This window comes from Apus apus, chromosome 10, assembly GCF_020740795.1.
Source record: "Apus apus isolate bApuApu2 chromosome 10, bApuApu2.pri.cur, whole genome shotgun sequence".
NCBI classification, from domain to species: Eukaryota; Metazoa; Chordata; class Aves; order Apodiformes; family Apodidae; genus Apus; species Apus apus.
Genome location: NC_067291.1, coordinates 1,642,726 through 1,668,064, shown reverse-complemented (window position 1 = coordinate 1,668,064; position 25,339 = coordinate 1,642,726). Strand labels below are relative to the sequence as shown.

The 25,339-nt window shown below is 44.2% G+C and overlaps 1 protein-coding gene across 10 annotated transcripts in view; it reads right to left on the bottom strand.

Annotated features, from left to right (window-relative positions):
• NEO1 (neogenin 1) overlaps positions 1 to 25,339 on the bottom strand; it is a 205,191-nt gene that overhangs the window by 25,425 nt on the left and 154,427 nt on the right. For 5 of the 10 annotated variants that reach the window (XM_051628379.1, XM_051628374.1, XM_051628380.1 and 2 more), the window contains exons 8-18: positions 24,167 to 24,386; positions 17,862 to 18,016; positions 17,191 to 17,339; positions 16,034 to 16,172; positions 11,651 to 11,700; positions 10,654 to 10,798; positions 9,250 to 9,360; positions 8,080 to 8,274; positions 7,223 to 7,318; positions 5,466 to 5,689; positions 1,316 to 1,454 (exon numbers count right to left, since the gene is read on the bottom strand). In XM_051628379.1, coding sequence (XP_051484339.1) covers positions 1,316 to 1,454; positions 5,466 to 5,689; positions 7,223 to 7,318; positions 8,080 to 8,274; positions 9,250 to 9,360; positions 10,654 to 10,798; positions 11,651 to 11,700; positions 16,034 to 16,172; positions 17,191 to 17,339; positions 17,862 to 18,016; positions 24,167 to 24,386 — 1,623 coding nt within the window. The remainder of the gene's footprint in view (positions 1 to 1,315; positions 1,455 to 5,465; positions 5,690 to 7,222; positions 7,319 to 8,079; positions 8,275 to 9,249; positions 9,361 to 10,653; positions 10,799 to 11,650; positions 11,701 to 16,033; positions 16,173 to 17,190; positions 17,340 to 17,861; positions 18,017 to 24,166; positions 24,387 to 25,339) is intronic. The other 5 variants (XM_051628378.1, XM_051628381.1, XM_051628384.1 and 2 more) reach the window with 3 other exon arrangements.

The window sequence follows — 25,339 nt, the reverse complement described above, 5'->3', positions numbered from 1 at the left end:
GAAGAAATAAATCAGGAGTAGCCCTCAAGAGATCAGTACTTCAGAGCCCAACCCTGAACCCAGGATCCAATATTTTTCTTCAGCATTAGCTGAGGAAAAGCTGTCCTAGACAATGCTGCTACTCAGGAGTAGTCAAAAGTAATGAGTCACACACTCAGGAATTTGGCAAGTCATGTAAATCACAAGATCTGTTATGAGAAAATACATTTTGGTCTTTCTTTGGTTTTTCATCACTTCTTGGTTGCCAAGGTCATATTTGCTAATATTCTGCACAACCATCCCAACTAGAAATTTACTTTCTATTGAAATGAAATGAGACCTCCTGTATCTCACTCTTGCTCCTTTGAGTTACAAATTCTCCTTTTAAGAACTTTATTTGTTCAACTTCTACAGTCCCTGTTCTTAGTGTAGTCTTGGAGGAGAATTGTATGTATGTTTGTATTCCACATCTTGGAATTCTCACAAGCAACTGAAGCTCACCAAGGCTTTAAGGAACTTCAGAACAAGCCAGGAGCTTTCTAATTTTATCCTGGTTTTGCTTTTTCTTACTCCTTGAGTTAGAATATTTGAATTTTCTCACCAATTCTTTGCGTACTTGATTTATTTGCTGTATTTTAATTTAGCAAGAGAACTACAAAGTGATTTGGATGGGTTCTTTTTTACAGTTCATATAAAGAGAAACCCAAGCATAATAAGCAGTAAATAATCAGCAGGACAAGAAGAACTAACAAGGGACAGGTCAGGGCAGAGAGGTCCTGGACCTCACAGCTCCTTGGTGGCCCCAGGTTCCTCCTCCCAGCAGCTACAAACCCCTCTCTGTTCTGTTCATCTCTGCAGCACTAGGGGCTGAGGAACAAGAATTGAGGGCTGACTGGGATGTCTTAATTTCTACTGGGAGGTTGTTTGTTTTTTTTTTAATTAATTTGCCTCGTGCACTTACTCTGTAATACTTGCCATCATAATTTTAGCAAATTTTAATTATTATTATTATTAGCTAAAGTATTTCCTTTGTATTTGCTATTCACATGTTGTTTCAAGCATGTGCTTCTTTATTCTCTCCTGTCCATGAACTGTGGTACATTATTCATTACTCCTCAGTAATTTGATGTCAATTCTTCTGCATGCAAAACCATCCCTTGGAATTCTGAAGTACGATGGTGTTTTTTTAATCAGGATTTCTGACTAAACTATAAAGAAAAAAAAGCCCCCAGCAAGCATCCGTCAGCATAATGATTTTAAATCCTTGCTCTCCTTCTTCCAGAACTCTGGCAGACTTGATTCATCTCCTCAGGAATGATGGCTCATCCAGAAGTACCTAATTCAAACGTTGTCCCATGTGCTGTCATACTCCAAGTGCTTGATCTCCGACCTTTGGTCACCATCACAGAGAATTCATACAAGGTGTTTGGTTTTAACCCAGTCACTAAATAGCTCAAAGTGGTGGTGTTTGCAGTCTGAAAGAAAAGCAAAAGTGTCAGTAACTTCTGCACTGAAAACCACCCATCAGCAGCTCCCAACCCCCTTGTCTCAGGTAAGTGCTTAGAACATTCCAGCATGGCTCCATTTCCATGGGCAGCAATTCCATCTTGCTTATTGCTCTGTCATGCAAATTATTTAATCAAGTATGAGTGTGCAGTTGGTTTATCCTGAACTGGAAAGTCTTTCTGCAATCAGCAAGAGCATTTACCAGCAGTCAATTATAAATAATAATCATGATTTTAAAAGGCAACACAAGGTCCAGGCACACCTGTTATGCAGCAGGCTAAATCACTCTCTACTTGAGGGGGTTAATTTACAGCATTTCTTTAACTGATCTCCCAGGGCAAACAATGCAGCACAGCTAACAATAACAGTCCTTCTTGAAACCTGACTCTGCCTTCCAAATTCCCCTTTGCATTTTTAGTAAATATTTAACACACTTTTAAGAAAAATACATCCACTGCAAGTACAGGTGCTGAGAGACTCAAAGGTGATGAAGCTTTATTAATATGTAGATCTTTTTCAGAAAAAAAAATGGTTATCTAGGATCACACAAAGGGACTCCACATGGATTACAGTGTGATTTGAAACTCAGCCATTTGGGCAGAATTTTTAACCCTTAGGTTAAAACAAGCTGTTATTTGTTACTCTTGACTTAACCATAAACACAAAGTACTTGAGGCCTATGTGAAAAAGATAATCTAAATATATGTATATTCCTTACTTTGCCCTCTGAACACTGAATTAATGAGTAAGTTGTTTCAGGGTTTGGACAGGCCCACACAACTGTGCTACTAATTATTGCCTTCAGAAAACAACTGCTTTCAGCTAAATGTCTCTCAAGGAAAAGGCTCTCCAGAAATGTACATTCCCAGTAGAGTCTAGGAGTTCTGTAGTCAGAATTCTACACAGAAAAACTCTTCTTTCTCAAGTCTCAGTGACAGCTTTTTTGTTACACTCAGTGGAAGGTCAGGGAACTGGGAGCCAGATGGTAAAATTGTACAGAGGATTTTGCTTGTTCACAGACATGTTTTGCCAGTTAGACATCACAGGGGTGGACAGACAACAAAGACTTTATAAAACTGATTAAAAGAAAATCCTCCATTACCTTTAAACCTTTACCTGCTACATAAGTCAGTGTAGTTTCCAAGAACAGGTGACAGGTTGAACAGTTCCAATGTGTAAGTGCAGGGCAGGACAGTTCCTTCACCGGTTCAGTGACAAGGCCTGCCTGAACACACCCTCCCCAGCAGGAACATGAGGCCATGTGTTCATAGAATCATGGACTGGTTTGGGTTGGAAGGGACCTTAAACATCATCTAAATCCAACCCCCTGCCTGGGCAGGGACACCTCCCACCAGACCAGGCTGCTCCAAGCCCCATCCAACCTGCCCTTCAACACTGCCAGGGATGGGGCAGCCACAGCTTCCCTGGGCAACCTGGGCCAGGCTCTCACCACCCTCACACTCCAGAATTTCCTCCTCATGTCTCACCTCAATCTCCCTCTTCCAGTTTTCATCCATCCCCCCTTGTCCTCTCCCTCCCTGCCCTTGTCCAAAGTCCCTCCCAGCTCTCCATCAGGTCCCCTGAGAAGAGCTTTTCAGCAGCTCTCCAAGTGCCAAGCAACACTTTCTCCCAGCTCTCTGCAGTGCAGCTCAGGGTCACCAGGCAATAGGTGCTGCTCCAGTGGAAGCTGCAGACACCTTTGGCCAGGACAACAATGTAATGACAAGTCCAAAGGAGAAATCTTTTCCTAGGATCTTAAAGTACCCACAGTTTCTCCCTCTCCAGAGCACCTATGGATATTCCAACAGTAAGAGCTGTTGGTGGTGCTGCTTAGCACCAAGCTTCAGTCACACGTGGCAGCTGGAGTCCTTATACAGTTTAAAGCTGTATTTTTCATCTATGCCTTTGAAACTCACTATCTTTTAGTTTCACTGCACACCATATTGAACATAAATGACATACAAAAGGCTCAACTGGAGTGTCAGACTTGTCTGCTTTCTTCATTTTTAACACCCCTGAGTGTTTCAAAGATCACAACATACCCCATGGTACTCAACCCTGCTCATCTACTAGAAATAAACTGCACAAATATTACCCTGTAAAATTTATTTTCCTTTTATGCAATCCTAAAAGATCTAAGTTAAGATTTAATATTTCAGCTTCTGCTTGAAAGCACACTGACAACTCACAGGTAGGCTGAGAGCAGGACAACTCTGCTCCACCAACAAAGGTGCTTTGAAAACCACTCTCTGATCCCCATCAGTGAAACTACACGGCTCGAAGCCCAGGGGAGTATTTTAGCTTCAGGAACTCTGTCACATCTGTCCCTCTGCTCTGTGCTCTAGAGTGACACAACTCCTGTACAAATTTAAGAAAATAAGGCTCTTTAAGGTGGAACCTCTTAACTTGCATTTGAAGCGTGCAGCCTGGTCTTTAAGAAACAGTTTGCAAGTGTCAGCATAAAAGGGAGGAGCAAAGGTAGAAAATATGAATGAACTGTATCAACACCCAATTTACTGATGAGAGGGACAGATGAAACACCAGAGTGTTGAACATATGGAGCTGTGGCTACTAGAGAACTGACAGAGAGGTGAGATTTCTGGGTGCAAGGCTGCAGAGAAGCTCCCATGCAACTTGGGTGAGCAGCCTCAAAACACCCACTAAATAACAAAGCTGCTACAGCTGGCCATGGCAAGCAATGTACTAGCCCATTGTTAATTCACTTAGCAAAGACCTGACTGAAATCCAGCACTGCTGAAAAGAGGTTTTGCCTTTCTTAAAATGAGCAGTTGATGTTGTCCAACAGAGTATTTCTGAATATCGAGCACTCAATTCATGATTGAAACAAGATAGAAAAGCAGGATGTGAGTTCTCCAAACATCATGGGTTAAAAATTATTAGAGCAAATGTTCTCAAACTATGTCCTTTCAGGCAAGTGCTTTTTACAATGACTAATTTTGAACTACATTCTATCATGACATACTCTTTTTAGTCCACAACAAACTTCCTGACCACTGGCCACCAGCGCTGAGAATGGTGGGAGTATTTAATTTACCACTGAGGGTGGGTTTTTTGGAAGCATTTAACTAATGAAACTGCAGCATTACACAGGTCACTCCTGAGACATGCCCTCTGCACATGACTCAGGAATGTGTGCTCATAAAGAACTGGCCTCTGGAGGAAGAACACAGATACACACATCTTCTCATTTCAATTAAAAAAATACATAAATCTGGTTTCTAACAAGATTGCCCTGCAGAAGCATAAAGGGAGCTGCACTAGCTGGATATTTTAACAACCATTTCTGCTGAGACTCCTTTCAAATGTGAAATTTGCAGTCAGCATTTTTAAGGCCTCCAGATAACTCTCAAAATTAAAAAAAAAAAATCCAACAAAAACAATCAGTTTTCATCTCAGAATCAAAACAGTAGATGAAAGTCAAGGCAGGAAGGGATATCATAAAGCAATTGTTACACATTTTGCACCTGCCGAGTTCCCAAAGGGAAGGTTCATTATCAACCTCACATGAACAGAAAAGGTTGTAAAAGGAAACTTAAAACCATCTGGGTCAGTATTTTCCCTGCATGACTTGCCCCACAAACGCAGATTCTTCTGCTAAGTGGAGCGAAGCCATGAGTAACACCTACCTTATGAATGCATTAGTGGCCCCTCTACAGGTAAGCCCACCCTGGCACACAAAGCCATCTTGTGAGGGTGAAGCAGAAAGGATCATATTGTCACCACGTCCATGGCTCCACAGCAGAACACTCTCTGGAGGTGTTTCCCTGCCATCCACTTGCTCACACAGAACATCCCCATATCCATCTCTCACACACACAAAAGAGGCCACAAAAACTCCTCCTTCCTCTTAAATCAAGACTGTCTGAAAGGATTATTTAACTGAGCAGCCTCTCTGAACCCTGTTGTGAACCTGAAACTCCTTCTCAAATACCACAGCTGTGGTGAGGAAGCCCCAGTACCTTGTACTTGGTGTTGGCAGGAATGTTGGTTTTCCAGCGAACGGTGTAGTAGCGCGCATCGGTGATCTTCTGGTTCTTTGGCAGAGAGTTGTCTGCCCAAGTGATCCGGATGGTGTCGTGGCTCAGGATGGAAGCCTGAACTCCCACTGGTGGCATCATGGGAGAGGGATCTGGCACTGGAGTGTATGGAGCATTAATAACAAACAAATCAACCTCGGAAGTGTCTAGGGAATCGATGGGTAAAAAGTCGTGTATTATAATTAAAAAGGGAGAAGGTGGCATTTTAATGTAAACAAAAAACAAAACAAACAAAAAAGGGGGAATGCAGGGTAGTGCAATGAGATGAAAGGTGAGAAATGGAGAAAAAGAGAGAAAAGCCAGAGTTAATAGGTGACATAAGACTGGGTAATACAAATACTTTTGCATGATGTTCCCTGCTTAAGACAGACACCAGGTACAAGCTAATACACACAGCCAATCACAGCAGTGTTCAGGGCACTCAACCAAGGCCTAAGAACCCCAAACTTTCACTCATTTTAACTTTGACTTTATTTGCCTCAAAATGCCCACAGATTCCCCTTCCAGAAAACACTCAGGAGGACAAAGTCTAAATGGGTAAATGCCACTTGACAAAAAACCCCATCACCTTTTAAAAAATGGTAATGGCAAGTGCCAAGTATCACACTCATTTGTAATGACTGAAGATTCACAGAATTGTTAAGAGTTGGAAGGGACCTCTAGAGATCATCTAGTCCAACTCTCCTGCAATTCCCATGTCCTCTACAAAATCTGTAACAACTCCTTCTCTACAGAAGAGTAAAACAGAGTTGTTAGCATCTACACAAAATAACTGTGTCAACAGTCTAGGAGGGAGCACAGTGAGCTACAGCACAGTAACAGAATCATGGGATGGTTGGGGTTGGAAGGCACCTTAAAGATCATCTCTTTCCAACCCCCCTGCATGGGCAGGGACACCTCCCACCAGCCCAGGCTGCTCCAAGCCCCATCCAACCTGCCCTTCAACACTGCCAGGGATGGGGCAGCCACAGCTTCCCTGGGCAACCTGGGCCAGGGTCTCACCACCCTCACAGGGAAGAATTCCCTCCTCATGTCTCACCTCAATCTCCCCTCTTCCAGTTTTAATCCCTTCCCCCTTGTCCTCACACTACAAGTCCTTGTCAAAAGTCCCTCCCTGTTTGTTTGCTCACTTGCAAATAATTTTCTGTTTAAAAGAATGTATTAATGTATTACAAGGCAAAAAAGAATTAAGAATGCCAAGAACTTGTGTAGTGGGACTTACACAAGGAAAAGAAAGGCATCAGATTGAAAATCTCAGTATAAAAGACAAAAAACCCTCTGTATTTGTCCATAAAAACCAAAATAAGGGCCTTTAGAACTGCACCCACCCAGCCTGTGCTAACATGACAGTAACGTTTTGAACAGCAGCATCTAAAAGCAGTTGAAAGTTTTGTCATTTATAAATGAAACCAATTTTAGGTGGTTTAATCCATGGATGAAACATGCAAGGCAATCACTGACACCCTGAGGCCAGCCAGGCACAGGGTGACCCTGGTGGCCCTGGCAAGCCAGACTCTTGCATGACAGGTTACGTTTGCAGCAGCTGTGCAGGGACCTGTCCCCAGGTGTGCAGGGGTTCCCAGGTGTGCAGGGGTTCCCAGGTGTGCAGGGACCTGTCCCCAGGTGTGCAGGGACCTGTCCCCAGGTGTGCAGAACTGCAGCCAGCCCCTGGCCTTTACCTGAGTGAGGCCTGGTCACTGCACTCTCGTACAGAGGGATTCCTTCCCCCACGTTGTTGAAGGCCTTCAGGGTTATGACATAGTGGGAGCTCGGGTCTGAAGGGAGACAACAAACACCTCGTGAGGACAGGCCATTAGAGAAACCCAATTTCTACTTCTTCATAGTCTCTTTGCCCAGTATTTTATAAATAGGTGATATAACTGGACTAAGTCTGCCCTGAGAAAGTCTCCACACAGACCTTCTGTGGCTGCAGGGAAGTCTGCAGTCCCAGCAAACCCACCTCCCACAGGCCAAACAGCAGGGAGGAGAAACACTTCAAAATGAACACTTTAAGCTGCTCTACTAGAAAAAACTCCACATTTATGGAACTTCTCAAGAATTCCCAATGCTCATGCTTCTTTTGCTTTCAGGGTATTTTACCAACACAGAGAATGTTGTTGAATGAATCTACTTTTTGTCTTAAAGCAGATGCCACTCTAACTTGGTGAGATTCCAGTTTCTTTTCTGCCTGAAGCTGCCTGTTCTGCAGCTCCAGGAGGACAAGGGAATGCTGCTCAGCATGGAAATGGTTGTAAAAAGCATCAAATCAAAACGCACTCTGCTTCAAACCCAGTGAATATTGGATTTTGGGTTGGGTTTTTTAAATTTTTTTTTAATTCCTCTGGCTCTATCATTAGAAAATTGAGTTTATCTGAAATTTTTCAACAGTTTGGCATCCAGTAGAAGATCTGAAGGAGGAAAAAGATCCTCTGAAAAACACGCACGTGCTGTCCTTCATTTATAAGGCTATCAATAGGAGACAGAAAGATAAAGGAGAGGTGAAACTTGGGCACTGCTGCTCGTCCCCAGTCCTTACCCAGGTTCTCAATGGTGTAGTATCTCTGTTTATAGTCCACCTTGATGGTCTGGGCGTGGGGGCTGCCGATGCCGTACCCGATGGCGTAGCCCCTCACCACAATGTTCTGGTTCTCAGGTGGGGTCCAGCTCACCACAATGCTGGTGACGAGCGGGCGGACGTGCAAGGAGCTGGGAACTTCAGGGACACGAGTTTCTGAGGAAGAGAAGGGATGCATTTCTCTTCAATAAGGGAAGTGTAAGGGCAGCGAGTGAGAGGACAAGGGGCGATGGTTGGGTTCCCCAAGCTGTGTCACACCCAGTGAGAGGAAGGCTGACACACAGATCTAAGTGACTGCAACTCTAAAAAGTACATTTGAAATAACTACAAAACTGACCCTCCTGTGAAGGCTGGGGCTGGTGCTGCTCGAGATGAAGCAATGGAGAGTAAGTAGAAAGATGACAAATATTAAGCTGAGCATCAACGTTGCATGACACAAAGATTGAAGCATGGGCTCTCAAGAGCTTTCCTCAGCTGACTCTTGAAGCAATCTTCCAACAGTGGAGAGCAAATATTGAAGCTCTTTTATTATTCTGTCCTCCAGCTGCCAGCAGAACTAAACCTCAAGCCTCACAGATGGGAAAGCCATTGCTGGATCCCGTGGCATTCAGCTAGAACTGAATTCAGCTACTTCAACAAAGCCAAGAGGGAGAATGGTCTGCAACAGGCACAAGGTAACTGCTGTGCAGCAGCACTAACAAAAAAGCTTGTCTGAAATAGGAACAGCTCTGTGTAGGCAGCTGCAAGGAGATTTGTCCCAGCCATCCCTTTAAAAATGGCACTTTTCTTCCATCTTTATTGCCCTTAGATTCTGGGAAGTGCTCACAAATTTATTCAAGTTCTGCAAGAACTTGCTGTTTCTTAGCAGAAAAAGCACAATGCCAACACACAGCACAGAAACTGTAGAAGCAGGGTTTGATTTCAAGGCATTTCATTGACTTGGCAAGAATTTTATGTTAAAATAAAATTTAATTTGACTGAATAATAAAGCACAAATAGAATACAGTAATAACAACTGGAGAGAACTGAGTTCGCCTTTAAAAAAGGCAATCCAACTTTCCTGTGCCCCATCAGCACATTCTGATGGTTTTGAAATATATAATATAAACACATCCACACTTCTGAGCTTACCATCCAGGTCACTCTCAAAGGTTTCAGCTGACACCCAGTCAGTGGCTGGTCCAGTACCATTAACAGTCAGGGCAGCTACTCGGAAGCTGTACTCTGTGCCTCGCTCCAGACCTGGGAGACAGAGAGTATCCATGGCATCAGCACAGGAATGCCAGCTGATGGCACAGGAATCCCACCCCCCAACTAAAACCCAGGTATCACCCCATGGTAAGAAGCCTTTCACCCACCACTGCCACCAGAGCATACCGGGAGGTGAGGAAGGGACCCAGCACCACCCCACGCTGCTGCGCTGAGGAGGTGACACCAGTTGGGGTGCAGCAGCTAAGCTGGGACCAAGGCACCCAGGCTGGGGACACTGCCTGGGGGCTACCTGCAGACACCCTGAGATGCCATCTGCAGCCAGGTTTAATTGCTAGCTATTAATTAGTTTTAAGTCCAGAGCCACTCCCATCCGTAAATAAACACAGGTGTAGAGCACAGACAGCGACCAAAATTAGCAAGTGACCAAAATTAGCAACTAGGTGGTTTATGGTGCATAAGAGCATGTAATCAACAATCAAAGTGGTATGAAAATGCACTCAAAATTTGACACATGGAACTTCTTAAACCTGGCTCTGCTGCTGGCAAAAATACACCCTAGTGACAGGCACATACCAACTCCTGCTCTGAGAAAACTGAAACTTACTGAGTCACAGCTGGAGTTTCTGAGAGCAAATGCATATTCAGGGCATATTCACTTTCTAGAAAGGCACAACTGCTGCTCTTTAGACCAAGTGCTCATTTACAGAGATTTCAAAAATGAACCAAATCTAGTCTTGCTCCTGTTCTCACTTGGTGTTTATTTCTGCTAAACAAAATTCTAGTTCTGGTAACACTCTAGACTTTATTCTAAGTAATGTACTAGGCTGGATTTTCAAAGTGTACAAAATAAAGAGGGAATATATATGATGTCTATGCCAGAAAGAAGGAGAAAGGTTGATGTCAGTGAGAGCAGGTGGGATGACTCTGCAGGACTCTGAGCTGGGCTTGTGGCTGAGCACACCCACACTGTATCTGCATGCAGGGGAGTCTGCCCGACACCCAGCCACCCCTGGCACCCTTCTCCAGGCTTTTATTCCTGGATCTGGTGGGTACAATGAGCTCAGTGCAACCCCTATGCCTTTTATAAAGGGCTTGACAGGGCTTGTCCAGCCCACTTAGCAAATCAGTGGCAAAATGAGGGTTAGAAAACAGGCCACGAGGTTTCGGTTCCCACCCACCAGCCCACGCTGCCTCGCAAACACTCACTTTAAGTGTTTTTCATTTTTAATTCCAAGGCAAATAAAGATGCCTCTGAGCCTCAGCCCACTAAAGCTGCCCTAGAAACCCCTGTCTGATAACAAACGTTTGCAAAGAGCAGCTCACCTTCAATCAGCTGGAAGAGCTGGGTCCCCCCAATGCTCTCAGTGACCTCGCTCTTGCGGGACACCTTCCGGTACCGGATCTTGTAGCCAGTGATCTGCCCACTGTGTGTTCCTGCAGGAGGAGGCTGCCAGTGCAGCATGATGCTCTGTGGGAGGCAGAAGGTCACTGCAAAGTCATCTCCTGTCACGCAGCAAGAGAAACTACTCTAGTGCTACCACTTTGTGAAAGACGAGAGAAAAAGGTGCGTGCAGGACACGCTGCATTTCCACACGGTGAAGCCCAGGGTGTCTGCCCAGAACCTGTGACCCAGCAGCAGCCCAGCTCACACATGGGCCTGTCCAGGTTCACCTCAAAGTGCTTCAACCCCGAGACCTTCTGATTCCAATTTCACAAATGGCCCCTTGGACTTCCCTTTCATTTTCTTCAGGTTATCTTAAGATACGGTTTACTTGAGGATCTCTCTGGTATTTTCTCTACACACCACCTGAACTGCACTGTGTGTGCAGGGAGTTATCTATATTTACTCATACAGGCAGTAGAAGAAGGTGTCTGGAAAAGAGTTTAGAAAACCAGGACAAAAGGCTTTTTAAAACATCTCCAATCATAATCACTAAAGCCATAATGGCTAAGTATAAAATCTTCTTGCCCAGGACACTATAAACACGTGTATGTGTGCACACACTGCGAACAACAGCTCATCAAGAAGAACACATTTAAGCTCTGGTGCTTCGGGCTGTTGAGCCTGATTAAACCTCCTTCATAATTAGCCTCTCTGCTTTGCTCCATTGTCACTGTCTTCACTGTTCTGTTATGTACAACCCACAGCTGGGTTGGGGTTCTAATGTTTCAAGGGATTTCAGAGATGGTCTTATTGGGCAAGTCATACACGAAGGGCTGAAAAGCAGCATTGTAGAAAGAAGACCTGAAATTTTAGTCAACCTAAGACCCACCCACCTTTTCTTGACTCACTGCCAACAGGAAATTCTCCACATCTTACCTTGGAATTCCGTACCTCCAGCGTTAGATTCTGTGGTGGAGCACTGGGGACTAGAAACATTAAAGGAATTACAACTGCAGCATTTCCATATTCTCTATCAAATACCTGCATACACAGCTACTCTCTGCTAACATTCACTGTGAGAGCACAAACCTTCCTGCTTTAAGACACTACATAAAGTGACTACAAAATCCTGCCAGAGGTACTTTGCAGTGACTGGCTTTGGAGGTTCACATATTTTCATCACAAAGAACAAACTTCACTTCTTATTCAGGCCTTTACTTATCACAGACATCTAAATAAAAAGTGTCTTATATTAAAAAATAAACTCTGAGAAAAAGTCACTAGTGAAAGTGATTTTCAGTACTTTTCAAAATCAAGTCCTCCATTTGCATGCTGGATGATGGAAACCCACCGTTAAAATTCTAGGCATGTTTTTTGTTATCCTGACTTTCTGTAACAGGAAAACCTCACAGGCCAGTCTCTGTGTTCCTGACCAGCTGAGGTGCATCACATGGACAGTTTCTGCTTTTAAGCCTCCACCCTTTGTCAGTTCTTTACCAGCTGTAGCAACTTGCTGGTCATGACAATGCAAGTCCATTAGACAAGAAGGCCATGTAAGAGAGAACCCAAGGGCAAGGAAAGCTCCTCACAGCACTTCAGCCTCACAACTGTTATCTCAAAGGCAGAGATAAGGGTTCCCTGGCAGGAAGGTGAGGCTCCAGCAAAGCACAAGGACAGGAAAGTAGCACAACCGGACTCAAGATTGTTCTGGCCTGAATAATGTGTTTTCCCCAATAACTCACACCAGCCACAACAATACCTAAGGAAACACTCCTGAGTGCATGAAGTGAAAGTAGCACTTTGATAAGGGAAAGGTACACTGGGGTGTGCTTAAATAAATACCCTCTCCCACTGTCCCACAACAGAAATGGAGTCAACTGGGATTTGTTTTTCTTTCTCCCCAGCTGAGCTGGGTCTGGAATCACCAGAGTGAGGGATTAAGTGCTTTCCAAAGCAATACAGGTAAAGAGGAGGAAATGAAGTGAAGCTTTTGTCAGTGTGTTTATTTTACATAGTTGGTGCCTTAAAAAAACCTTTAAAAAGTCATGGGTTTCACAAGGAGTGATTAATTATTAATGGCTATATTGCAGACTTGGCAAGAGAAAGACAATCAGCAGGACCCAGGATACATGCATGTAAATATAACCATATACACATCTCACCATGGTCACAGTTCCTTTTGTGTCAAATTAAGCTTAGACTCAGATTAAGAACCAGGCCAACAGATCCAGTGGATTTCCTACAGGCTGACACCCCAATGGCAACAGGAAAGGCAGAGCCCAGTTTGGTTTGGTGCAGAACAACCACCCAGGCAGGAGGATCACAGGGTGATGGTTCAGAGAGACTGCACGGGCAGGGTGGTCAGGGAAGAGCACCCCTCCCTGCATCAGGCTGGGATGCAGGGATTACAGCCCTAGTTGCAGGACATGATTACTTCCCATCGATCAGGCAGACCATAAGAAGAGCAGAAATCCCCATAAGCAGCACAAACCCCTTGATTCAAACTGTAATACCTGAAGAGCTGTGCTGCAACAAACCACCATAACACCCTTAAGACTAGGAGCAAACACCCAGATAAAAATGCAGCAGCTTGTTAAATAGGAGCTAAAGGAAGCTCAGAGTGAAATCCCCGCAGGGAACAAGGAGATTGCTTAAAGACACCATGGGAAGGAAACACATGGAGAAAATGTGCCTCCTTCATCCAGAGAGATGAGACTGAAGAGCAGAGTTAAGCAGCAGGGCTGTGAGACTGTAAGAAGCAAGACAACATCCTTCAGCAACCTGTGTGAAACACTTCTCTGTAGGTTCAACAGGAAAATATAAGTTGGGCCAGAATGAGCTTCAGGAATACTTGAAAATAATGTTACAATTACTAATCACATCTTCAAACAAATAAGGAACTGGAAGCCCTCGAAGGAAACTGTGCAGTTAGCAGATGCTCAGGCTATGGCAGAAAAAGAGAAAAATAAGGCCACACAACTAACATCTTTGCACTTGTGGAAGAGGAGGTGGTTCCATGACACCCTGTACAAGGAAGGGACCTGCAGGGTCTCTCAACCTGAAATCTCAATCTAAGGGATTATGGAAGAGCAAGACAGAACAACCAGCAGCCTGTTCCCAGGCTGAGATGCCATCTACCTGGGGTTACTCAAGGAACTTGGGAAAAAACAGGTGCATGACTTAGAAAAGGCTGTAACCATCACAAGTTACCTTGGTACTGGGAGATGGGAAATCTGATGCCAGTAAGAAGGGATTCTGTTGGAGAAACTACTAGGAACTTCCAGTACCTAGTCAGAAATCTGTACTAGGCCAATACACTGGAGCTCTAAGAAAGCATGGTATTCACAGATACATGGAGGAATAATACGTGTTTTTCATTTTGAAAGGGAAATCCTGCATCACAAACCTGCTGGAGAGCTCCTAAGAAATGAAGCAACTCAGCCCATCTGGAGCACTGTGTCCAGTGCTCGAGACCCCAAAGTAAGAAGGACATGAGGCTGTTGGAGAGTCCAGAGGCGGCCACAGAGATGAAGGGCTGGAGTAGCTCGGCTCTGGAGACAGGCTGGGAGAGTTGGGGTGTTCAGCCTGGAGAAGAGAAGGCTCCAGGGAGACCTTAGAGCACCTGCCAGTGCCTGAAGGGGCTCCAGGAAAGCTGGGGAGGGACTTGGGACAAGGGCAGGGAGGGAGAGGACAAGGGGGAATGGATGAAAACTGGAAGAGGGAGATTGAGGTGAGACATGAGGAGGGAATTCTGGAGTGTGAGGGTGGTGAGACCCTGGCCCAGGTTGCCCAGGGAAGCTGTGGCTGCCCCATCCCTGGCAGTGTTGAAGGGCAGGTTGGATGGGGCTTGGAGCAACCTGGGCTGGTGGGAGGTGTCCCTGCCCATGTAGGGGGTTGGATCTGGATGATCTTTAAGGTCCCTATGACAGAAGAGAATTCTTGCCTGAATAAACAACTGGTTAAAAGAAAGAGAAGGTAGGAAGGTATGTGGTGGGAGATGACCTGTGGAGCTCCACAGGGTTATGTGCCAAGACCCCTGTAGCTCAACACATTCATAAGTGATGAAAGGAGGATGAGCAGCAAGGTGACAATTGTTAACACTGATGGTGAAGAACTGCAGAAAGTCCTCAGGACATTTTGTGCCTGGATGTTGAAGTGACCAATGAAATCCTTGGTAGATAAAGCAACACACATGAACAAAGTAATCCTGACTATATGCAAAATGAAGGCTCTATAAGCAGACCAATGCCACCAAGATCAGTCTACCCCAAAAATGTCACCTCAGGTCTCAGAACAAGCCAAAAATTCAGTCAATTTATGTATCTGATACAGTTTTAGTCCCTTCTAATTCCATTTTAAAAAGCACGGAGGAGAAAAGAAACCTAGAAAACAGTCAAGAAAAGGGCACTGAAAGTTGAAACAGCTTCCCCAAAAGAAATGGCCAAGCATTTCTGTGACGTGGGAATGTGGAAAACAGACAAAAAGGGGTGATTTTTCACAGAAAATTTAGTGGTGGGATCTTTGTTCACTTGATGTTGTCGATGATAAAAGGTGACGTGTGTTAAAGAGGGTGTGACATGGTTATTGAGTTAGTAAATGCACAGAAACCACTGCCAAGTGCCCCAGAAACAAAGTTCTGGACACAGAGAGAATCTGGAACAATATTCTGCTCATCTCTTCTGCTTTTGGTCACTCCTGGAGAGAGGATTCCAGGCTGGGAATATTTTTGGTCTGGCTGTTCTTCTAGAGGATTAACCTTCTGCATAAAAAATTAGCTACCTTAACTCTAATCATTCTACAATTGTGCATGTGTCTCTATTTGCTCCCCTTGACTAAATAGTATCTGTGCTGGAGTCCAGAAACATGCAACATTCTCCCACATGACCACAACTAAAACTGAAGAGCTCCAAAAGCAAAAATCTGCTCGTATGTAAAAATATTATAGACGCTAAAAAAGAATTTGGAGTTGTTGCCTTCACTGGAATTGTGCTACTGTCCATTCTTAATACTTTGTAGACTCAATAACCCAGGAAATAAACTACTGATGTGGAAATGAAGGACACCTTTGTTTTGTAATCAGAACACCAGCTGCTTCTGCAGGTACAGTAATTTTCCTTCACCCAATTTGAAAAGCCTCCAGGGGAACTTGCACTATGTCTGGCCAGAAGGAACAACCACATTATTAAGAAAACAGGGCAACAATGAACAAAAGCTGGAGAAGTCTGGTTAAAAATTCACTTAAAGGAAATTACCAGATAATCTCTGAAAAAAAAAAAAAAAAACAACCCAAGAAGAAAGGGCTGGAATGGAGCAGCTTACCATCTGACAAGGTTCGTACCACAACGTCCTGGGTGGAGACTCCAGGCCCGTGTTTGTTGTAGGCTACCACTCGGAAGCTGTACTCAGTGTATTTCTTTAATCCACTGATGGTGTAGGAGAGTCCTCCCACATCAACATCCTGTTCAAAAGGAACCAGACACACAAGGCAAGGTCAGAATCAGGTCTGCAGCTGTTCCAAATGTGCCTTTCAGCACAGTATTGAATTCACAAGCAGGAGTGACACCTCTTCTGCAGCACCTGCAGACCAAACCCACAGGTCCCACACAGCCAGGACTCAGAAAGATGCCACCAGTAAAAGAAAATTCTAACTATCCAGTCTGAATCATAACATGGACACTGGTGCTGTAAATGAAAAAGGATCTGGCAAACTTACCTATTATTACTATTAAATTACTATCAATAGTGGGATGCAGAAGCAGGGAAGGTATTTTACCTGAGGAATACAACCTTCATATTTAAATTGTGTGTCAGATTTTATTTTTTTAAAAAGCTAACAAAAGTATTCTTCCATTTTTTTTTTTTTAAAGCTGGACTCATATTCAGGTGCCATCAGATGGGAAACTAAGTGACTGGGATTAATTCTCCCAAAGTTGTGACTATTCCCAGGTGGCAACCCATATTTGTATGGAACACTTTGGATCCTTCCAGTGGAGTCATAAGAAATTTAATCCATTAGACACTCATCACTAGCAAAACACCAACCACTGGATCAAAGAACTCAAGAAGTAAGAACAGGTCAGTTTAAGGATGCTGCTAAACCCAATAATTAGCCACTTCACTAAAATAAAACCAGCTGACCTATTAAAACTACATGAGCATCCTCGGCACGATGCGAACCACGACTGTTACAGGATGATCAAGCTTTCATTTGGGCTTGCCTCTTCTGATAAGATGGGCATCCCCAAAGCTACGTGATGCTGATGAATACCTAAATAAGACTTCCCACAAAATACTGCCTTAATTCAAAGATATAGCACACTTCATGCTGGAATTTTCATTTTAAGTATTTCTGTATTTTAGGCTAAGGGATTCCATTAGAAAAATGAACACAAAGTGTGTCTGGAAATGAAAGGTAAAAGCATCATGAAATAACAAAATGCTGTTGTGTGTCCTGCAGGAAGAGCCAGGCTCTGTACCTGTTCAGTGTCCTGCCCCTTCTCCATGTAATAGAGCTTGTAGTTCTGGATCTCCCCATTGCCAGACAGCGGCGTCTCCCAGGCCACGGTGACGGAGGTGGGCGAAGGGGCGTAGGCTCGGATGTTGGGTGCTGGGCCAGGAAGCTGAACTGAAAGGTGAGCATGGAACTCTGCTCGTCACCAAGGCTAACCACAACATTTTGCCAGACCCAAGTGTTCTGGAGTCACCTTCACAAAGCAGCAATTCCAGGTAAGAGATCAGTATTTTTGCATATTTCAGGATTTCACATGGATTCCTTAGTGGAGGCAAAGGTGGCACAAAAGGTCTGCAGGAGATCCTGCTCCCTGGGTCAGATTCCTCATATCCCAAGTGATCTGAACAAACCCCAGACACCCACATTTCCTTAAAAGTTTTTCTTTTTTTCTCTTCCAATTAACACCAATTTTAAAGTATTTCTTTCACACCAGGAACTTTAGAAATTTTAACAAGGAATATCTTATCAGTTCTTCTTAAGGCTGAGAATAAACCACGCAAGCACGCCCACCTGGTAACGTGGAAAACCATTTTGAAACCATGTGCAACTTTGAACTTCTTCTGGAAAAGGTCAAGAATGGGGAAAACAACAACATCATCAATGCCAAGGTGAAACCTCAAACTCTTCCCAGCTTACCCTCTGGCTGAGTTGCCACCTTCAGAGGTGTGGAGCTTTCTCCAGGGCCGTGCTTGTTCTGAGCCACAACTCGGAAGACATAAACTGTTTCTGGCATCAGGTTTTGGATCATCACTTGTGTCTCTCCAGCACGACTTGTGTTTTCAACACGTTCCCTTTGGGAAACAAAAGGTTTGGGCACAGAAACAATCCTTGGTTACTAAGAGGGTTTTGGAGGGGTAAAGAAAGGAGCAGTTGTTACTAAGATGTATCCTGTTTGAACCTAATGTGCTAATGATGTGGTTGTTTATGCTGCACGGGCTGCACAACATCACAATAATATGTTAAATCACTGGTGACAAACAGCTTCTGATATTGGAGCTTCTCTTTGGAAAAAAAACACACTGAAGACTAAATTATACTCGACATCACAGAATTCTAAGGAGTTTCTTTGTTATTCTTGCATCAGCAGGCAATAATTCAAAGTGACAGTTTATCCCACTACTCTGAAGCTAGAAGAAGAAATATTTAAGCAGCGCACACAGTCTGGAGAGATTTAAGGCATTTTTGTTAATATTGTGAGGCTGCTTTTTGTGTGTCTTTCAAAGGAGCTGCCTGAATGCCTTCTGCCTCCAAACATTACTTAGTTCCTCCCTAATATTTAGATTTGTGCAGGGGCTCTGCCTCACACACCCCCAGGCAGCTGCTACCACACAAGCCGTGGAGCCACCAACAGGCCCCGTCTGCCCGTGTCTGCACTGCTCTCACCAGCCCCACGCACCGGCACATTCTGCCCCGGGTTTTCTGGGAAGCAGGACCATGAGAAGAGCTTCTCTCAGCCCAGGGTGAGGATGCTCATCTCTGGCAACAGCGAGGAGACAGCCGCGGGATACAGGGCCCTCAGGTTGTCTGCCAGAGCCCAAAGGAAAGGCAGAGTGTGGGAAGGAGCCGTTCTGTTCCGCTCAGGAAAAACACCAACGTTTTGCAGGTTGAGAGAGGTGTTCAGCCTGGAAAAGAGAAGGCTCCAGGGAGACCTTAGAGCACCTTCCAGTGCCTGAAGGGGCTCCAGGAATGCTGGGGAGGGGCTTGGGACAAGGGCAGGGAGGGAGAGGACAAGGGGGAGATTGAGGTGAGACATGAGGAGGAAATTCTGGAGTGTGAGGGTGGTGAGAGCCTGGCCCAGGTTGCCCAGGGAAGCTGTGGCTGCCCCATCCCTGGCAGTGTTGAAGGGCAGGTTGGATGGGGCTTGAAGCAACCTGGGCTGGTGGGAGGTGTCCCTGCTCATAGCAGGGGAGTTGGATCTAGATGATCTTTAAGGTGCCTTCCAACCCCAACCATTCCATGAAAGCCGTGACCCAGTTGGGAGAACACCTTCAGTGTCCTGAGGCATGGGGGGAAGTTACTCCCCTCACACCTCCCGGTCCTGGAGTAACCTGCTCCTCCCCTTTGCACAGGCTTGCACCAGAGACAGTGCAGGAAACTCCATTGGGTCTTATCAAACTCAGGACTGAGGGGAAGATTAAAAGATTAATCATCAACCAAGTGCAGCCTTCCCTCCCAACACACTGCTGGGGGCCTGGAAACCCTCACTGTGTGAGCTGCCAACACCTACACCTGTCCTGCCCTGAGGGACCTGCCTGTGCCCTGCACACCCAAACACCAGCAGTTACAAAAGAAGAGATCACGATTTTCCCCACTGAAAAAATAAAGGGAAAATGTGACACCTTTGAATAAAATTCCTTGCCTTTTGTCTGCCACTTTGTTTCGCTCTACAGTAGAGGGCAGACGATTCTCATCTCAGTGATTAGCTGCTATTAAATCATTTTTAATGCAGGAGCCCAGGCAGAATTATTCCAGTCTCTCCTTTCCTACCTTCCACCCATTATGCTTTAGTTTCTTTCACTCTCTGTGAAGCCAAAATCCTAATTTTTAATTTATTTCTTTTCAAATCAGCTACTACAGTTGAATTAGCACAATTTGGTTGCAAACATTTTGAAATCCCTGTTGATTTCTACACTGTATCTATACTACACTGAATCTACAGAGAGGAAAACAATACCCTTACTGTAACTAAAGAATGTTTTCTAGAATATTCTCCTTCATGAAAGCTGAGCTAAAATGGCATTGCATGAACAGCTTGATTGATTTCAGACTTTTAAAAAAATATCCCATCATGAAATGAACAGCATCGTTATAGCATATTAGAATTTAACATGTTTACAAAAGACTTTTACAGTGTATTTTTTGCAGGAAAGAAGTTGACAGAGACACAAGACACACTTAAAAAATATCCTGCCCACCACGGGATGAAACTGGGGGGCAGGGGAAAAGATAAATATTTTCCCTCACCAACTTATCCCATTCTAGCTAGTGCAAAATGTTTGCTGGAAAACACATTCTGAAATGGATGGTTTTCTTTAAAATGTGTCTTAGATACAATGATGGTGTTTGAAAACCCAGAATAAGTGCCAACTGATTCCCAGCTGTGGAATAACACTCGTCTCCCATTGACATGCAAAATGCATTGCATTTTCTGCCTCAAGTGTAAATGCACTCAGTGATTTTCTCCAGAAGAAAAAAAATAATCAGCAATCCAAGGTTATTATTTAAAATTACCAAAAAAAAATCAAATTATTTTCATGGCATGACAACATTTCTCAAAAACCAGACAGCCACGTCACAGGACTGCAATTTTCAGTAATAACTAGGAACTGTGCAGTCCCTCACACAACAGTATGTTAAAAATATGTTGAGATTAATCTAATTAAGTGCCACATGAATCTCTCAGTTATGCCCTTTCTTAGGGAGCCTTGGGCAGCTCTGACGAGCTCTGGTGTGTTTAGGTAGGCATAACAGGTAACAAACCAGATGGTCTGGATGAATAACTGTATTACCCCACAGAACAGGATGGCTATTCTCCCTCATTCCAGTTTAATCCCCAATTAAAGAGCTCTGTAAACGACAGTTAAGGTTTAAAACAGCTATCAGGTGCCTAAGGGAAAAATCTTATGGTTCAAAACCAGAAACAAGTGTTGATCTGGAAATGTGAAGCTTAAAGTTACACTTGATACAAGAAACAACCTCCAGGGGATTATTCAGAAGTGAATATTGTCAGTACCAGCCGTGTCAGCTGCAGAGCCTGGCAGGGAGCTCAGAGAGACATTTTGACAGTGTGATTACACACAATTAAACTCCATTTTCTGTATTTGGAGCACGCTACATTGAGCTGGGAGTTCAGTATTACTGGAGTATCTCACACGTGCTATTTACCACCTTGTACCTGCAAATGGACTGGCTATTATTTTGTCCAAATCTTGAAAGTCTGTAGTTCTTCTGCTGGGGTGCTTGTCTAAAGTTTCACAGAACTAAGCCCTCTCTTCCCCCCAAAGCCCCCAACACATTTGAATGTTCATAACCTTTGCAGGGGAGGTGCCTTCCACGTGGAATACCTAACACAAGGGTGAACTCATCTATAAGGAAGACAGTAATTTTTATCTGATCAGGCTATGTGAGTTCTTGCAGAGCTGCGACAATTAAGCCATGAGACACCAACTCCATAGGCAATTCCCTCAGGAAAAGCCTCTCTTTGACATCATCGAGCCAACGTGAAGACGTGTGGTCTGAGGGAAGTCACAGCTGGGGACGTTCTGTAGCCAGCGAAACAAGCAGCCTCTGTCACAGCTGATGTCCAGGCTTTGAAACACTTCTATTCCATGGACAGATGCAGCTTCTCTGTTCAAAGAGCAACCTTCAGCTCCTACAGATCTTCATTCCCATTCCCTCCTCCCCAGGAGACACTACACACTGTCAGAAACAGCTTTAGTCCTTTCAGGAGTGGTACAGGCAACTGCTACAACTCCGGCAGCCTTTGCATTTTTTCCTGTAATAATTCCTTGTTTTCTGCTGCTTACAAATGTGTAACATCCAACTCGGGGGCCAACATGTTTCTGCAAGCAGTGAGTTTAAACCATGAACCACATAATTTCTCTGGGGGCAGGCCCAGCTGAAGCTGTTGGTGGCACAAGGCTGACATGGGGCACGGGAAAAGCAGGAGTGCCCCGTGATTACGGGGAGGGGGGGAACCACATTCCAATCATCTTGCAATCCTCTGAATAAGTTCAAAGGGCAGAGTTAAGGAACACCTGACCCTGTTGTGTCTCCTTTTACTGAACAGATAAAAAGAAAAGGTATGTAAATGAGGAGCTGATGCCTTAGGAGCTGTTCACACCTTGGGCACTGCAGAGATGTCACAGGACAAAGATGACTTTCTACGGCCCCTTCAAGATGGTTTAGAGATGTCAGAATATCTTCCTAACCTGTTCCATGTCATTTTTGTCATTTTTCACAAGCCTGACTTAAGAGGTAAATAACTCCAATACTTAGTTTGACCAGTGCTCAAATATGAGCATGAAAGAGACAATGCTCAGGTTACTAAAGGGATCCAGTAACATGCCCTGAAAATGGTACATGTAGGCAAAAAGATAATGGTCTGAGGAGGTGGTGCATCTGTCCTTCAAACCACAGCAAAGATCATGTATAATTCAAGGACTGCAAAGTGATCATTTAAGCAGTGATTTCTAATGGTAAGGAAGAAGGGAGGGTTGCACATCCGAGCTGCACTGCAACATTTTGTGACTGCTCAGGTGGATGTGACACCCTCCTCCATTTCTTCGCTCAGTAACCAAGCTACATGTCCACAAGGCTCAACTAACTGGTCAAAACACACCATGGAACATGGCAATGGTAAAAAAGAACTCTCTTCTTTCATTTTTTAAAAATTGTGTGGTTCTCTTTCTCTAAGTCCAGGCAGGATCTCACTATTTTCATACCAAGGGGTGAAAGGTGCAATCCCAAGTGTCTTTATGAGGCATAACAGAAAAGCTGCCAAAAAGCAAAGCAGTGGTGAAGTTGAGAAAATAGTATGTGGTAATAAAAGGCTTTCAGAGCCTACTTTGAACCCTGAGCCAGAAGGACACTTAAATAAAGATTTCACTGAAGTCAGTGGAACCATGTGCTCACCCTCAAGCACCAGCTGAAGAACTTTGCTGTGTCAACTCTTCATGGACTGCCTGAATGCCAGCCCAGGGGTTGCTGGGCAAGAACTGGAGACAGCAGCTTCCTCAGTTATTCACCACACACCATGAGCTGCCTCTTTGTTCTGCACATGCTTTCTTGGCCCAAGAAAAGTATTTTCTAGATTTCTATAGTCTCGTATGTAGTGAAAGGGGAGTGTTTGGTTTCCTCAAAGCAAGAGCTGGTAGAGGGAGAGGCATGAAGGTGTCTCCAGCAAATAAAAACTCAGCAGGTAGAGGCGTTAAAACCAGGAACATGATGGAGCTGAGGCAAAAAACAAGGATGGCTGGAGAGATCCCACCATTTTTCCTGTCTCACTTAAAACATCTCCAGTAAGAATGACTCCCAAAGTAAGGAAAAGCAGGAGAAAACCAATGTTTGTGAAGCAAAGAAACTTTTACTAATTGCCTCAAATAATCATCATGAGCCTGGACAAGATGTCTGTCCAGAGAACTGAGAAAGCTTTACCTAAAGCAGCAGCATGTTTTATATTCTCTTCTAATTACTTCCTTAGCTTTGTCTCACTCTGTAGTCAGTTACGTAGACAGATCATTTTCTCTTGAGTAATAAATCTGATAAGCAAGCCAATTTGCAATTAATTAAGCATTGCTCAAAACGATGGTTAGTTCCAGCTTCTTCAGACTCATCACAACAATTGGAAACTGTAATTCTGAGCAGCAGAGCCCATCAGGAAGAAGAAGGGGTAGATTGAACTAAACCATTGGGATAGCAGGGGAAAAAACTCATCAGTGCTTCACATTCATGACATTTCTATTCCCAGGGATTACCAGGAGAGAATCCATGCTTAACCAACACCCACACCACACGGTTCTCTCTGGAATCAGACTACATGTAGAGTTTTAAATCCTGAAGTGACTGCTCGCTCCCAATAACATATGGATTATCTGGAAGATGTTTCTGTGCCACTGTGGATGGCACTGATAGCAGTGTCAGCATTCGTGAAGAGGTGTTACAGTCTGTGCTTGCTCTTGGTTTCTAAGCAGTCTGCTAAAAGCAGGTAGCAACTGTTTGCAGTCAATCAAACCCATGCATGAGCACTGTCCCTAAGGATCTGTAGATGCAGCAGCAAAGCAGGAAGAGTGTCCTCCTGTAATCAGGGTGTAGGAGGGAACACAACCCCTCTCTGACCCTGAAGCCTGGAAGACTTTAAGCATGAAAAGACTTCAGGTTTATAGCGTTTCGAAGCAAAGCTTGCATGGAGAAGAGCACGTTTGACACAGTGAGATCTTTACCTGTTTATACCTTCCCTGGTGTAGAAGATTGAGTAGGTGAGGTTGTCCCCTTGAGGGTCTGACACAGGCGTCCGCCACGTCAGCCGGATGAAGCGGGTGGAGACCAGGGTGGCCACGACGTCCCGCGGGGCTGAAGGCAATGGTCCTGTTGTAGCTGGTGCTAGATGGTCATTAGTGGCACTGGTCAGTGAAGTGGGAGGCAATGTTGGGATGGCAACATCTTGGCATGTGCAAACATTGGGGAACATGAAGGGCAAACATCACCACGGTTTAAAAAAAAAAAAAAAAAAGAAAAGAAAAAGAAAACAGGGTGGGGGGAAAAAAAAAACACAAAAGAAATAAACAAAACCACGATGGGAAACAAAGGAAAATGAACACACAAAAAAGGCCATTAAACTGAAGGCCAACATGCAGGCAAAGGTAACTACTGAAAACTAATGGGAAATAGTAAAGGACACGTCACTGTTGAGCAAGCAGAGCAGGTCTCCACTGGAATGGAAGTGGCACGGGAAAGGGAAGGGTGAAAACTGAGCATCAAATATGACCTCTGAAGAGGACATGCCAGTGGCAAACAAGACTTTCATTTCTTTTTAAACCAGATGTGATACCAAACATTTAACAAGAAAAAGCCCCAACTTGCAGTATTTATTCAAAAAGACACCCAGACCCAAGGTTCTACTTTATCTCATTAACATGCAGAATTAATTTTGACTATTCCCAGTCATAAAAAGCAACAAACTGCACAAAACCCACGTAAGAAATGCAAACTCAATCCAGGTTTGAGGACTGACATGCCAGTGGCAAACAAGACTTTCATTTCCTTTTAAACCAGATGTGATACCAAACATTTAACAAGAAAAAGCCCCAACTTGCAGTATTTATTCAAAAAGACACCCAGACCCAAGGTTCTACTTTATCTCATTAACATGCAGAATTAATTTTGACTATTGCCAGTCATAAAAAGCAACAAACTGCACAAAACCCACGTAAGAAATGCAAACTCAATCCAGGTTGTGCCTGTAGCACAGACTGAGGTCAGTGCACAGGGTGGGTTCTGCTGCTGCCAGGGGTCAGATGTGGTGACCATCTTGGTATGGCAGTTGCAAGAGAGATTTTCTCCTAACTTTCACTAAGCTTGTTGTTTTCTCTCCATCAGTGCTTTTCCTCCCTCTC